The sequence below is a fragment of the Oculina patagonica genome, chromosome 5 (assembly GCF_052425735.1).
Source record: "Oculina patagonica isolate OP01 chromosome 5, crgOcupat, whole genome shotgun sequence".
Taxonomy (NCBI): Eukaryota; Metazoa; Cnidaria; class Anthozoa; order Scleractinia; family Oculinidae; genus Oculina; species Oculina patagonica.
In genome coordinates this window covers 24235726-24252535 of record NC_135762.1, presented here as the reverse complement: position 1 = coordinate 24252535, position 16810 = coordinate 24235726, and the positions used below count along the sequence as shown (strand labels likewise).

The following is a 16810-nucleotide window of genomic DNA, read 5'->3' as shown; positions in this document are numbered from 1 at the left end:
CGCTTTAAATAAAACTGACACGCGGTATTTGCATATAAAGCTAAACATCAAACACCGCAGAAAGGCACACAAACACTATTGTGTTAAAAAAGCGATCTTAATTTGGATTGCCGCAAGCGCCCAAGGAAAAATATTAATACTTACATCTATCGATCATTAACCATGTTTAATATACAATCTTCGTTCACTGTCCAAAATCCACGCGCGCAATTGGTTAAAATAGATCACGTGATTTTGCTTTACCTGTCGTCAGCAAACTCAGACAGTGCAGTATTGACAATAATGCACAAAAATCGTGCATTATTGAAGGTGTCTTCAGCTTCAAGGCTTGTAGAAGTGAAAGAAAAGTATATTCCTCAAATTATCAACGATCCAATACCAAACAAAATCGAAGAGGATAACAACTTGAAGCGCTTTCATGTTCAAAGGTAAACTGCAGCTCAATAAATACATTTTTGTGTGCGATTGACTTGCTTGTAGTTGCTTGATTGTGAAAGCCCGGTCGACCTTGCATTGAACAAGCTTCTCGCTGACTGTATTTATGAACGACCACAGCTGATGAACGATTTTATGAACCATTAAATTTCTGTGCGGCTAATTTGTGATTTTTATATTATTGATGTAATCCCGTGTAATTATATACTACTACACTTCTCAGTTTTAAACATTAAGTTTGTTGTTTGAAGTTCGTTAATTATATAAGTCGATGATCGCTTGCAGTTCGATGCAGTGTACTCAGATTGTATATTAAAAGGGTTAGAGTCTGCTCGTTCGTGTTTTGTTGACAAATACACGCACTTGCTGGCCTCACAATGAACTCAAAATTTTCAATACTGCACTCGGCTAAGCCTCGTGCAGTATTGAAAATTTCTCGTTCATTGTGCGGCCAGCGCGTGCGTGTATTTGTCAACAAAACACTCACAACAGTCTCTAACCCATAAATATTGCCCTTGTTGATTTCAAACGTTTGTAACATCAACAATTCTCAAGCAATAGTAAAAGACTGAATTTCCTTAGCATTTATCAGGAACATTTTGGTGTCAAGAAAATTTTCAAGTGATCCAGTGTTACCAGAGCAACCATGCTTTGAGACGGCTTTTATCCCCAGAGCTTTTTAACAGATTTTGTCACGTTTCTATAACTCTTCCACGACTCCCTTAAATTAAAACCTCAATTCAAAAGAAATCCTTTTATTTCTGTAGGGCTCTTGTTGCAATTTTAATACACTCAAATGACGATTTTATTTTCGAATAGGATTTAAGGGTCAAGAAAGCGAACACTGATACCCCTTTTAAGGCCCAAAACCGAAAAATAACAATCTATTCAAGGAGAGGAAAAGCGTTCCGTGCCGACACAAATAACGGCTAACCGCACACGGCAAAACACAAATCTTTATAAAATCGCTTTACTAATACTTGAACAAAAAGTCTAGTTTTAAGATACCTTTTTTTTCGTTTTGCTGGGCGTTTGTTTTAGCTAATGGAACTTAGGTACCCTATCTAAGGATCACACCCGGACCACATTGCCAAAAGGAACTAAAATGATACCCTACTTATGGACCGAGAACCTTAAAAAATATATTCTATCCCGTAGTTTACAGAGCAACTCTCACCCGCACAATCACACTTTACGACCTGATACTGGGTTCAAACCATTTACTTCTTTACTATATTAAGACTGTATAACGAAGTTTTCAAGAGCTGCCTTATAACACCAAATAGCTAGCTTCTGAAGTTTAGTTTTTCACGGGAAAGGGTCATGTTAGAGTTACTTAAATTTATACTGGGACTTGTGACTGCTGATGTCCTTCAAAACCTCAATTCAAAAGAAATCCTTTTATTTCTGTAGGGCTCTTGTTGCAATTTTAATACACCTTATTCTACAGATAGGTTACATTGCAGGACAGCAGCATTTGATCATGACCGAAGACACAACTTTAAGTGACGTGCTTAGGTACAACCAGTGGTCTACCTTTAAAGTGTTACTTTGATAAAAATTTTAACCATTTGCTTTTTGGGATGTTACGTCATCTACTTAACCGAATTATATTTCAAATATAAACCCTGAGTCATCTCGTTTATTTTTTTACAGAGACCAATGAAACTTGGAAGACAAATAGCTATATAAGAAACACACCTACAGTTATAATAAATTATGTGACCAACTTTGTTGGCAACTTACTCATTTCCAGTTCCTACCAATTTATTTTTATCATTTTATTTTTTTTTGTTCGGAAAATGAAACCAGACAAGATATCTGTCTTATCCATTTATATACTTGCCAGATCACGCATATAAAGCATAATTGGCCAATATCAAAAAGTAATGCCAGAATTGGCCAGAAAAGCTTTTAGTTCCGGAGGGATCTGGAACCTAGTATGTCGACATGGTAACCGAATTGTTCAGTATATATTGTGAAACACAACTAGCAGAGTATTACTGATGTCATTTCTTTGCTAATTTGCATATTTTAAAAACTTGAATATCTATGAAAAGAAAAGATATTGGAAAACAGTAAACGGCATCTTTCTTCTCATATAGAGTACTTTACAACTATTTACCAAAGTGGAGGTGACTAGTGGTGGGAATTTACCGAGCTGCGAAGTGGCGAGTTAAATATTCACCACTAGCCACCGAGATAAAATAGTCCGAAAGAATGATTTTTGACTAGTTCTTCCCCTTCAAAGATTACAGTTTTCTCGCGTGCGTTGCTCGGAAGGACATTCCAAGCTTAAGTAGCCCATCAGCGCGCGCCAAATTCGCTATCCACTGTTTTAGTTTATACTAATTGTTAATTTTTTAAAATGGCTTTGAAAGAAAATATACAAATTTCATCATAGTAGCACTTAAACTTTATTAAAGGAATGAAAAACGCGCCCGAGTGCATTGTTGAGATATATAAGCACGTGGGAATTTTTAAGAACACGAGAGTATTCTTAAAAATTCCTAAGTGCTTATATAACTCAACAATGCGCAAGGAGAAAGGTTTTTTTTATTTCTTTTATGAAATATTAAAGAAATTGCGCGCGCTAAAACTCGTGACGTAAGCAGCATGCATTATAACTCATTAATATACAATCTTCGTTCACTGTCCAAAATCCGCGCGCGCCATTGGTTAAAATAGATCCCGTGATTTTGCTTTACCTGTCGTCAGCAAACTCCGACAGTGCAGTATTGACAATAATGCACAAAAATCGTGCATTATTGAGTGTCTTCAGCTTCAAGGCTTGTAGAAGTGGAAGAAAAATATATTTCTCAAATAATCAACGATCCAGTACCAAACAAAATCGAAGAGGACAACAACTTGAAGCGCTTTCATGTTCAAAGGTAAACTTAAGCTCAATAAATTCATTTTTGTGTGCGATTGACTTGCTTGTTGCTTGATTGTGAAAGCCATCGACTTGCTTTGAACAATTAGCTTCTCGCTGACTGTATTTATGAACAGCCACAGCTGATGAACGATTTTATTAACCATTTTAAGCTTTATTTCTGTACGGTTTATTTGTGGTTTTTATATTATTGATCTAATCCTGTGTAATTATGTACTAAACTTCTTACTTTTAAACATTATTGTTTGAAGTTCGTTAATCGCTTGCAGTGTACTCAGATTGTATATTAAAAGGGTTAGAGTCTGTCCGTTCGTGTTTTGTTGACAAATACACGCACTTGCTGGCCTCACAATGAACTCGTAATTTTCAATACTGCACTCGGCTACGCCTCGTGCAGTATTGAAAATTTCTCGTTCATTGTGCGGCCAGCGCGTGCGTGTATTTGTCAACAAAACACTCACAACAGTCTCTAACCCATTAATAAAGCAAGCGCGTGACGTATGCAGCGTTCTTCATGGAGCTATAATGAAGTCAAACTGACCAATCACAGCGCACACAATTACTTGGACATTTTATAATACATTTTATTAAATGTCCGAGTAATTGCGCGCGCTGTGATTGGTCAGTTTGACTTCGTTATAGCTCCATAAAGCACGCTGCATACTTCACGCGCGTGCTTTATTATTATAAATTAGATCTTTTTAATAAGCTCCTTTTTTAACTACAGCGACAGTCAACCTGAATCGCTCTCAAAGTTCATCTTCGAAAATCATTGCAATCATTGCTACTACTTTTAAGGAGACACCCCCAAAACTTTCTATTAACATCCCGATTTTTAACCAGGTACATGAAAGCGTCACTCGGATACCGAGGTACTGTGCTGTGAAAGACTGTCTACTACAATGATTAAGAAAAAGAGGTTAAATAGCTCTTGTTACTTTCGGATTATGTAACCTTTTATAGGCGATGACATTGCCTTATGTTATGAGGGCGTCGATGGAACACGTCGATCTGTACTGCATTCTGTCGCGATCGACCGATGAATAGAACTCTATTGGACTGAGGAACTATATAGCTAGCCACTGTTACGCGAACAGAGATCGAGTTAATTAGAAATTGCCGCGAAAAACGCGAAACAAAATACACCTAGAATTTTAGAAAAGACTAATACAACGTTCAAACGAAAGAGACAAATCATGTATTTGATGCGTTCCATTGAATTCAAAGGATCAAATCTCTACGTTTATTTAATACAATAGGCATGTGTGGTTGGACTGCGCAAACAATAATTACGCGACAGCTCTAGACCTTAATTCGCATGTTGCACGCGAGAAATAAGCGTATATCGGAAGTCAAATTACTACAAGGTAACGGAACCTTTTGCTGAGCAATCATTCAACACAGAAGTTGTCAGCAACTTTTATTTAGTGTACGCTAACATTTTTTGACAAATTTTATGAAAATTATTTTAGACCCTCTTGGGAAACGTCATCGCCTCTGCATGCATTACATGCCGTTTGTTTATAACTACTTCAGTCGGTGGATCACAACTTTCGGGCAATTTCTACTTTTGGCGTGCATCGCGGCTAATGATTTCAAAGGAATATTCACACTTGTTTACAACACAAAAGTTCTTCTTAATTGATAAGTAGCTGGTTTAAGCATAGAAAATATTATTGATAGACACCTATGGGGAAACATTTGACGAACTAAGACGTTCCTATTTAATCAGCTTTCTACTTTAGTTCTACGCCACGAGAAATTAGTTGTCACAGCTGCTGCTGCCATTCAAATGAACTAACTAACAAGGAAGGCTAACAAGAGAGAAAAATCATTTCATATTTATGCTTATGCACGTTCATCCTGAGGTGTAACACGATATTTTGAGGCTGAAAGATACGAAATGGGGTGCAGATTTGCAGTTTTTACAGCATATTTTCTCGTTTTTTCAGTTTCTATTTCGCAAAGCATTTGTCCTAAAGGAAAATACTTAAAGCTAGGCTCGTTTGCCCAATTTAAATGTAAAGGTAAGTTAAGGTCATGAAATTCACATTTGCGCCTCGCATAACTATTTTGATTTCTTGTCACAAAGCTATATATTATTATACTACACGAAAAAAAAAAACGTATCAATTCGTTCGTTACATAGCCGGCTAAATCATAATCCACTTAAAATCACCTACTTTTATGTTTTATAATGTGGAGATATCCAATCAAGCAGAAATAAAATTAGAGTTTATTTTAAATTCAAAATCCACAAAAGGTTTTGCGTGCAATATTTTAAAATTCTGAAAATTAAGGAATTTTATGTACTGACTCCTTGTCACAATTTTAGTAAAAGGTTATGATATGTAGCCTGAATTTAGCGTCCCCAATTAAAGGAAATGCTCAATCCCTATTCTAAGACACGGAAAAAAACTCGTTCATTCGTAGCTTTTACAATTTAAGATTTTCTATTGAATGTTTTCTTCATCGGGACATATATTCGGCAATATCCAGAAGAATTATTTGGAAACATTCCCAATTATTTTTGAACAGGTATTGATTTTTTTGTAAACCTTTTGGCAGTCAAATATATATATAAATTTTATTTTTGTTGGATTGTACATTGGAGATTTTTTTCTGGCGAGAAAAAGAGCGTTGCGCTTGAAACAGTGAAAATTTCATTTCATGTTTCCATAGTATGACCGGAAAGACCCAATAATGTGCTTCTTGAGTAAAAATGAATAATTGTTTGTGCATCCAGGAGGAAATTTAGGCTATATATGTATATGGATATCCAGAAAAGAATGGTGAAGATTTTACTGGAAATTTATATTATTTTGGTATGCTTGTTCTATACTAACAAGGAATGATGAGATAATTTTTCACTTGATACTAAATAATATTGACTTTACCTCTCATGAAACATTCCCTGTTTATTTTTCGATTATTACGTTTATTGACCATATAAGGTCAAGCGAACAAACAAATTATGACATTGTTTTACTCTGATTGCAGGAAAATTATAAGATGGTTTTGCAGAAGAGACAAGCGCACTTTTACTCATTTCTCGCCGATTTAGGCCTCAGTCAAATATTAAAAAACTTATAAAATATCCGCGCTTGTTAGCATTAAAGCATAGAATAACGTGTAGTAGTTCATATAAAGCCATAAAATAACAAGATTCTACAGAAATGAATCCGTCTTTACCATTGCAGCATGTCGTGTTAACACCTACAAGGACTTTAATGGTCCTGATTCGTGCACACGCTGCCCGCCAAACTCAGGCCACTCGATTAAAGGAAGCAAGAGCATACAAGATTGCAAATGTTTAACTGGATACAGTGGTTCGCCAGAAAACGGAATTGCCTGTACCAGTAAGTATGCTGCCATTGAGTATTGGACAAAGTCTTTGGCATTGTTTGGTAATAGTTTATACGCTCACACGTAACGAAAGCGTTTTATCAGCGTACTAACTACGTGGAGTTTGTATCGACCGTTGTATCGGTCTTGTAAATAAAGTTTATAAAGGTATTTCATACCTCACCTGTTGTCGTTTTCTGTGTTGTCATCCCTTTTGGGAGGCTCCTAGAGGCCGTTTTGGGTGACTTTCTTTTAGTACGCGTTTTCACCGGTTCGACCCAGACAAAAGGCAAAATTACGCGACCGTATTAAAATAATTTCAACGAATCTTGTTTATTCAAACCAGTACAGATATTGATATTATATATTTACGTTTCTGTAATCAAGCTATTCAGTTTTTGCTGCGATTCCTTTCCAATTTCAAAGTCAACTTTTATGCAAAATTTTGTAACAAGAACAAAATATTTTGTGCGCGTGTGTTTTGCAATTTTGCAAAAACAAGCTTATTTTCGCCACTCTAATAAAATTACATGACAGCGTAAAAAACGATAACACAAAGGTGGCGAGGAAACCCATGAAAAACCTCAAGTCTTTTAAGTAATGGGCTCCCTTTAATTTATCACATATTATTCACAATTAACAGTAAAAATAATAATGAATAATGAAAATATCAATGGCTTAGACATTAAATTAAATTAGTTATATTTAAAAGCATAATTACCTGTGTCGGTAAGTATGTAGTCATTCACCATTGCATCTTGACTTTGGCATTGCTTGGAAGTTTACAACGCACATGGGAGAAGGGGGGGGGGGGAGTATCCATATATGAAAAGAACGGGAATGCTCGTCGGAAAATTGACCCTTAAAATGGCCATTGAAATGTAACTTTTTTTATGCCTGAACGTTCAAGACCACCAACACAGTTTGACGGTGTTTAAATCCTCACCTAAACTCTATACAAGACATTCACAGCCAACATTGGTGTTCGCTTACCCTCAGTGATACCAATGTCTGTACGAGACCACGAGCAAGATTTTATATAAAAGTTCACCCCTATAAACGTTCACCCCATATTCAAGTTCTCCTTTTTCGAAATGCACAAAGTAAAACTTCTTTTGAAGTTTGCTTCCAAGTTTTTTTGTTTGTTTGTTGTTGTCTTTTTAACCTACCAGATGCCAAGCCTCGACAATTTCTTTTCAAAACTGATTAAATTTGTTTTAAAATTCATTTTTTCATAATATTTGGCTGAATTTGACTAATTTGTTATTCGACAACACAGCTCATTCCAACAGTTTTTGGAATTTGATTTATCTGGTTTCCATTTTTTTAATTGGCTTAAAAAGGATTGCATGTCATTTTTTACCAATAAAAGAAGAACGAGAAATATCTAAGCCAGGTGCATGCGTGGGTCTTATTATCAAACAAACTTGACTTCATACCTAATGTAGATCTAATGTTGTACTTATAATATAATTTTTACTTAGTTCGTCGTTGTGAATCCTTATCTGCTCCTGCCAACGGCCTTTTCGTTGGTCAGTGCTCAAATGAATATTTGTCAGTTTGCCGCATGGCATGCACTGACGGTTACGAAACTGCCGGGAGCGAGGAAAGAACATGTCAGGTGACTGCTAATGATGTCGTGGCATGGTCCGGGACACCGATGACATGTGTCGGTGAGTGATCACTTAATAGCAGTTACGTTTTATAGATCGGGATTTATTTGAGTGTCCTTCAACCAAACCCAATGTAATCGGCAAGCTAGGACACTTACCAGGTTCATATGCAAATTAGTTTTCAGATTAAGGGGGGACGTAACGTAAATTTGAGTGAAATTTATAGTAATTTATATTAAAAAGGAATAAAGGAAAAAAATATTTTTGGAACACAAACAGACAGTTGACCACCATGCAAGAGCACTCCAGGTTGTCAGGGGGACTAACTGGTGTCGGTCTAACATTATTAAACTTCAAAATCTAACTTTAAAATAACATTAAATCTCCAGTATTTCTTATTTCTTTCAATTTTATTAATCCTTTTAGAAAAATTATCTACTCCCAAAAAATCCCAAAAATCATCCAAATATTTACACAACACAGCTAAACATAGATTTATGGGACGAGCATAGGGTTTTTGCATTGCATAAAAAGCGAACGATATATTTTTTTAAAAAGCCATGTAAAGCGGAAGAAAAGAACTTTATGTTAAGTCCCGCCTTAAATGTATTTTCAAACTAGGTCAATATGTTTAAACCTGAAGATAACAGTGTTACAATGACATAAAAAATAATTTTAAAATCATTACCTTCGTGGCTTGGATTCCAAATGGTTAAACGGTTTCAAACTCGGGCGGATGTTATTTATTAATAAGAATATATATTGGTCTTTTTATTTAAAACCCTAGTCATCAGATGCCCTGTTCTGGCCGTAACAAATGCAGACCCTCCCACTGGAGATTGGACATCGCCGTCAGGAGCCCCAGCGGTGGACGTAACGTATAATACTCGTTGTACTTTTACCTGCCGTCGCGGATATGAGCTGAAGGGTGACAAGGAGCGTGTCTGCCAACTTGATAAAACCTGGTCCGGACAAAGCACCACCTGTGAAAGTATGTAAATATATAGACTGTCTTATACCAGAGCAGTAGAGTTATTTAATCGCTGATATGATTAATATAATTACACAGCAACGTATGGACACTTTGCACAGAATGGCTGATTTCTCAACTCTTGAAAGATGCAAACAAAAAGCAAAAATGTAGGGTTAGTAAGAGTCATACAGAGATAGTTTACTTCATGCCAATTGCAAATGTTAGACTAAAGGTGTAATACTCGAGCCGTGGAATTATTTAATCAAACGTATTTATTTATTTATTTAATTTTATTTGTTTTATATCTTCTTTGTGTAATTATTTATTTCGTTATAATAACACATTCAGGGTCTTTTCATTTCAAATCCTAGTCGTCAGATGCCCTTCTCTGATCGTAGCAAATGCAGACCCTCCCACTGGCTTTTGCCCATCGTCGGACTTAATTTATACTACTGTTTGTATTTTTACGTGCATGGTGGGATACCAGCTGAAGGGTGACATGGTGCGTGTATGCGAAATCGATAAAACCTGGGCTGGACAAAGCACAACCTGTGAACGTATGTAAATGTTTTGGTTTAATTTTACCCTTGGTTTAATTTATTTTCCCAATTACAGCAAGGCGCCCAAATGTGTGACCACTTTTAATTTATTCACATTCTTTCGTACAGATTTAATCCAATAAGAAGTCAACTGCAAGCTATCCACGGCTTTTGATTGGATTAAATCTACACGAAAGAATGTGAATAAATTAAACGTGGTCACACATTTGGGCGCCTTGCTGTAAGAGAAAGTTTCTAGAAAAATCCAACAAAAATGGTCTTTTGCGGCAAGGCTAAAAAAAAAACAGAGATTTCGCTCATCTTCTTCACGAAGGTAGTCCTTATAAAAACTGAAAACGTTATGTTGTTTTTTCCTTCAAATATTTTTATTTTTGTGAGAAAAACGAAATTTTCGATTTGACGTCTACACTCGTCTAGACTCGATTCAGAGGGTACAAATTCGGTTCAAAATTGACCATTTTCATTCGATTTGCATGTCAAAACAATCAAGCACAAAAAAAAATACAACTGGTTTAATGCATGAATCTTGTCCAAAGAAACCTAGTTTCAAGAGTTTTGGTTTAATGTACTTATTTAACGGTAAACGAAACAAGACTATTCTTACGCGCCATGAAAGTCGGTCGGTCAAAAGAATCGTCATTTTCATTATGTGCCATATCTCAGAATTCCTTGAGATAAATGTTTTTAACTGTAGAAGGATGATACTTTTAAAATATACAAAGTTTGGTTTTATTAAGCACTTGTCAAACAATTATTCAAAATCGTACAAAAACGGCATAAAATCATGCCAGTCTTCGAATGGGTGACCAAAAGTATCACCACCGTATTTGTTTTTTTTAATTAATTTAATCGCAATGCTTGCAATACTTAGGCATAAATCAAAATAAATATGTTCACCTTTGCTTGATTATGATGTCCTGACCGATGCAATACGTCTCTTTCCTGTCATTTCTTCAATGGCTTCCCGTTCAGTTCACATGCCGCTTGTCTTGTCTTATAACCCTTCCTTGCATTTTCTTTATTGTTCATATACCTTTTATGTTCTGTTTATTACAAATCCTGATTGCAACATAAACGTGTTTAATCTGCAATAATGCATGTTTGAATAATAATCACATTTAGAACCCCGGGGCAGTTTTTTGGGGCAGAACGAAGAGAAAAATATTCCCGCCTTGACAAAGTGCTCCTCGGTCTCGGAGATGGGTAATAATAAATCAAGTGAAAAATTAACAGAGAATTGCAGTCCTCTAATAAACGCTGGCTTCAAATAAACACCAAGCCAAGTTTGAAATAAACGCGCACAAACAACAATAAAGAAGGCGGTTAAGAAGACATGTGCAGAAAAATCAAACAAAGTCGAAAATTCTTGGCAAGTTTCGAAACATGGATTTCGCTCATATTCTCACCACAGGTACCTTCACATCTCAACGAGATAGCTAGTTTACAGGCATGCCACTGAAACAGAGGAAACAAATAATTTTAAATGAACATAACAAGGATTAAAATCCCAATTGGCTATTACCAGTTGGCTATTATTCAAAGCGTGGTCGAGGATTTGAACTCGGGACAACCGATAAACAAATCCAGCTAGTGGCAAGGGCAGGTCTTCAACCGGGGACCCCCGGATTACGATACCCGCGCCCTAAACCACTCGGCCACGCTACTCTTTGACTCCTGCCGTCTTGTGTCTGACCGTTGGTAACATTGGCTCTTAACATTTCTACATCTCTCTGACATGACGCCTGGCCAATCACTGTCAATAACAATTTCAAATTTTCGGAAAACTAATTCAATCTTCGGAGTTAAAGTGGCTGAGTGGTTTAGAGTGCTGATGATGTAATCTGGTGGTCCCGGGTTTGTTGTTTTATTGTCATGCAACCCGCTTTGATCACGCTTTTATAACCATGTTATGTTCATTTTAGAGTGGCATGCATCTCAAGCTAAGTTTGTTAACACTAATCCCAACATTTCTTATTTACATTTACATTTTCACATAACATTTACATCCCACTATTTTGTTTTTCAAATGATTTTTTTTTTTTGCAAAACTGGAAGCGTTTTTTTTTTATATAGTGCGGTTCCTTTTTTTTGATAATATGTACTTATTAATGCATTGCTTTTTGCAGGTTGAAGCCACACTGTAGAAGAGATCTTGAAGTAAACAAGACAAAGGGGTTTTCTCTTAAACAATGTTTCAATAAACTTAATGCGAGGGTCATACGACATCATGTTTGTTTTTGTTTTTACGGAAAATCCCTGATTTAGCTAGCCTATCTTCTTTGCAAATGTTAAAGGAGAAGTTCACTCCAGAATTGCCCTTTATTTTCTTTACGCCAAAAAAACGTTTGTACAAAGATATGTTATTCACCAAAATTTCAGCTTCCAACGTGCGCTATAACCGTACGAAATCTTTCCCAAAACTCGACAACTGAACGCCGCCATCTAGGAGCTGGTAATTTATGCGTGACGTCAAAGAGCTCAGCTTGAAGTTTGGCGGGAAAAATTAAATACTCGAAATTGTGAATTGAATGACTCCATAATTTACCATTCTACAACTGTAATTGGAGCCAATTATTCTTCGCAGAGGTTATAAAATGGTTTAATAAAGAAAAAGCCCCCTCTTTCACCCTTTTTCCAATTGAATTAATTTTTGGTAAGGACAAGGATAACATAAAAAAAGAAATAGATATCATTTAAAAAGTTAAACTTCATCTTTCTACATGCAAAATATTATCTATACAATCAAGTGTAAGAGGAGTAGTAGCGTCAGGAAAAGCATTATCTTAAAGATGTATTGTAATTTTTGATCAAGTGTGCTAATAACTATATTATACTTGCAATTTTTTTTTTCTTTTTTTCAATTATTGTATTTGTATATTTATATATATATATATATATATATATATATATATATATATATATATATATATATATATTGTAGATTTCAAAGGGTTATAGCGAACGTTGGAGGCTGAAATTTTGGTGAATAACATATCTCTGTGTAAACTATTTAATGGCGTAAAGAAAATAGATGACCATTCTGGAGTGAACTTCTCCTTTAAAAAATCATGAATGAGAAAGGGAAAACTGACTAGTTTCCGAAATGAAATAAGTTGAACAGATCAAGACTGTATATTTGCCAGAAATCCCTTAACCTGGATTTCCACAACTGCATTTTCAGTCTAAGAGCGTAGCCAGTAGTATTTTTGCGGTGCAGACAGCATCAGCAAGCGCAAAATAAGTTGTTTTTTTTTGCCTGGTGGTCTGATCGCAATTGCTTCCCAGCGTTTGTTTCTGTTGTTGTTTCCGAAATAACTTCCAGCGAGTGCCGTCAAAGGGAATAACTTATTTTAACATTTTTGAAGGATACTTATTATAAGAAAATATAACGTCTATACTGGACATTTTATTAAGTTGTATGCCTAAAGTGAGCTACTGAAACATTGTACAATGTACTTTCGGAGTGTTAGAGATTGTGCATACCGTCCTATATTCTTCATCTAAACCGGGGGTGGGTGTGGAGGGGGGGGGGGGAGGGAAAGAAAGTCGGCACTCTTCTTTGGGAAACGGGAAACGGTGCAAGTCTGTGCCAATCAAGGCCGTTGCTAAGAAAGACGTCACCCAAACTTTTGTTTTTCTCAGGAAGATTTAAATATCAATGACTGTATGCGTGTGAAATGCGAATAAGTGCCGGTTTTTGCGTTTGATGTTTTACGCCGCTCACCTGATGTTTCACGACACTGAGAATGTTTTGGCGGTGTGGGTTAACAAGCGAAAAATTTGTCACGGTTGAAATTTAACAACCAAAACATGGTAACTCATTTCAGAATCATTGCAGTTATTTTGATTAGTATAATTTGCAAGCCTTACTCTTGCCGGACTGGTCACCGTTAAGGTCGCGCAGGACCCTTGCTCATTAATAAATTCATTAGCCAAATTTCTTGACGGAGTGCTATCTTGTAAAGCTTTCATTCACTACATTTTGAACATCGATTTCTCTTAAATTTAACAAGGATATTCGGGGATGATGGAATTACATCATGATTGTCCTTTTACTGAGAGATGACCGTTGTCTGTGATGTTACAAGCCCTTAAAAGTTTAACTGAAGATAATGCGATTTTGTGTCCAAGTTTTCAGCTAGCACAGCGCACCAAATTAAATGATTATATAGCTTAGTGATAAATCGTAACTTCTTTTGTGTTCCCACTAGAACGAAATTTTCGATTTCAAAAACTGCTACAAGTTAATGGCTTCTCAGAGCGTAAAAATGTGAAATCTAAACTTTGAAACATGCTATCTTCATTTTGAGAAGGAAATTTAAAAATTCGCTCTTGCCAGAACACAATAGAGTACACCAAGTTTATGTTCCTCGCGAATCAACTCTTGAAATTCTATATCGGCGGAGAAAACTTGGACACAAAATTGAAGGTTTTGAGGCTTCCGAGTCAATGTTTACAACAACGTGTGATATATTCAAAGCTGTGAATCTATTTATGATAATTTCCTATGTTCCAGCGCACGTGGCACAAAGCTGAAAACAATAACTAGTAATTACTTGTACAAAAGAGTTTAAAAAAAAACATTCTCATGAATATTTCGTTTGTTGTCGGCTTCAGTCGTCCGGCAGTTCGTGCATACTCTTTAAATAAATACATACTAATGATTACAAGGGTCCTGCGCGACCTTAATACTGTTTGTTGTTTTGATTTCCGGCAAACTTCTAAGAAGCAAACAAAATGCTAATAGCTATTGTGTTTTGTGTACGGTCAAGACCAAAACATGCGAACTAAACAATGAACTATGTCAAGCTATTCACTATGCCCTTAGCAACCATTCGAAAGCTACTGCGCAGTCTCGGTTGCCCGACCTCGCTGAAACAAAGGAAGTTTCTTCTCCCCCCCCCCCCCCCCCCCCGATCACAGATGCCCAAAGTATACTTAAGCTTACTATATAAAGCCCGGGCCAAACAAGGATAAGAGTTGATGAGAGTTGACTCACATGAGAGTTTTTGTCATCTCTCGTCGATTGTCATAAACTCGGGCCAAACAAGAGAGAACTCTCAAAGACTCTCATGAAAAATTTGAACACGTTCAAATTCGACGAGAGCGCGTCAGAGCGCACAAGAGTCGATGAGAGTGCATGAGAGTTTCAGGACAAACGAGAGCGAGAGTTTGAACTCTCATTAACTCTCATCTTCGTTTGTTCCGGGCTTCAGGGTTTGTATGGATTCGATAGAATTTCACATTTGAATTACAGATTTCCATAGTCAAACCGGTGAATACACGTCCTACAAGAAAGTCACTCAAAACAACCATTCGGAGCCTTCCAGAAGCAATAAAAGCACAAAAAACGACAACAGGGTATTTAATACTTGTATTAACTTTATTTAGAACTCTTTAAAGAAAAAAGAGTTTTGAAGATGGAGTTAAGGTCGATAAAAACTCTAAAAAGTAAGACGCTGATAGAACGCTTTGGTTATCTGTGAGTGTATTACCAATTACCGATTAATGTTCCCAACCCATGAAGTCAAAACAAGACAACAAGTTCAGTGGGAGAAAAGGGGTAAGGGATGAAGTGCTCGAGTTGCCAATCAGAATCATCAATAGAAATCATGCAGGGTACATGTATCACAGGTTAGTTGGTTGGCAACGAGAGACTGGAATCCTCTCCTTCCTTTCAGGAAGCCCTAGTTCCCAAGAAACTGGGGTCCTAATCTCTAGGACCCTTGGGAACAAACACAAGCACATGCCCTGGTTCCCAAGAAACTGGGGTCCTAATCTCTAGGACCATTGAGAACGTTCCCAAGAAACTGGGGTCCTAATCTCTAGGACCCTTGGGAACGTTCCCAAGAAACTGGGGTCCTAATCTCTAGGACCCTTGGGAACAAACACAACCACATGCCCTGGTTCCCAAGAAACTGGGGTCCTAATCTCTAGGACCCTTGGGAACAATCACAACAACCAACAACAGCAACACTGGGGGGCCCCACTATAAGGGGAAAGCTGACCCTGTGAGGCTATGGGGCAAAAGGGCGAATGGTACAGAGCACTTCATCCCCTCCCGTGGTTTATTAACTATACGAAAAGACAATGCTTATTTAAGATGGTCTAAAGCTTTTGAAGAAGTTCAGAAGAGACAGTAATCGAATAACAGAATGGTCGAGTTAGTGTATGCCAGCTCGACACTAAAGCTAACGGTTACATGTATATCAATATCTCAAAAGCAGACACATTGCTCAAGTCCAACAGCACTAAGCCTGAGCTAGCATACAAAATGGTAACAATATAAAAAAACAATGTTTCTGTAAGCAGGCATGCTGCTTAAGTCCATCAGCTCTAAACGTAAGTTAGCATACAAAATGGAAATAATAATTATTATAACAATGTCTATAAATGCGGGCTTGCTTCTTTAGTCCATCAGCTATGGCTTACGTTTGTAAATAATAATTATAAAAACAATATATAATTATAATAAAAACCTTCCCAAACTCCTTTGCAACTGAAAAATTGTCAATGCCAAATAACTTGGTCAGTTTGAAGTCAGCAGGAGTAGTACGTCGTATAGAAATAACTCTTACCATAAACTACTTCTTGTATAAGTCGTAGGACGATGACGTCATTAGTCACGTGACATTGCCCTGAAGTTCGTTTTTGCTCACTGTGACAAAGATATTTTGTTACTGAAAAAGCAGTCATTGCAGTTTAAAGCACATTGGTGTGAGGTATTTCAAACTGCCCGGGTACCGAAAAAAATATAAAAAATTAAGGGGGCTATGTACAATTTTCAAAAAGTGGGAGTCTGGGTACAAGTGCGTATCTGGCGTTGCATTAAATGTGAGGAAGCAAAAAATTACATGTTGGTAGATATTTATATTTTAAGTTTATTTTTATTACTTTTATTGTTATGACGTCATTGGTCACGTGACCAGAACGGACCGCAGTTTTAAATTCGCTTGAAAACTTTACCTGTATCTCTCTCTTAAGATTTTTT

At 36.6% G+C, this 16810-nt stretch overlaps 1 protein-coding gene across 3 annotated transcripts in view; it reads left to right on the top strand.

Annotated features, from left to right (window-relative positions):
* Positions 1 to 12042, top strand: part of LOC144653448 (E-selectin-like) — a 30723-nt gene extending 18681 nt beyond the window's left edge. Inside the window, exons 11-12 of one of the 3 annotated variants that reach the window (XM_078513442.1) lie at positions 9631 to 9816; positions 11946 to 12042. In XM_078513442.1, the coding sequence (XP_078369568.1) occupies positions 9631 to 9816; positions 11946 to 11950 (191 nt within the window). In that variant the 3' untranslated portion in view covers positions 11951 to 12042. The remainder of the gene's footprint in view (positions 1 to 9630; positions 9817 to 11945) is intronic. The other 2 variants (XM_078513441.1, XM_078513439.1) reach the window with 2 other exon arrangements.
* Positions 12043 to 16810: the final 4768 nt, after the last annotated feature.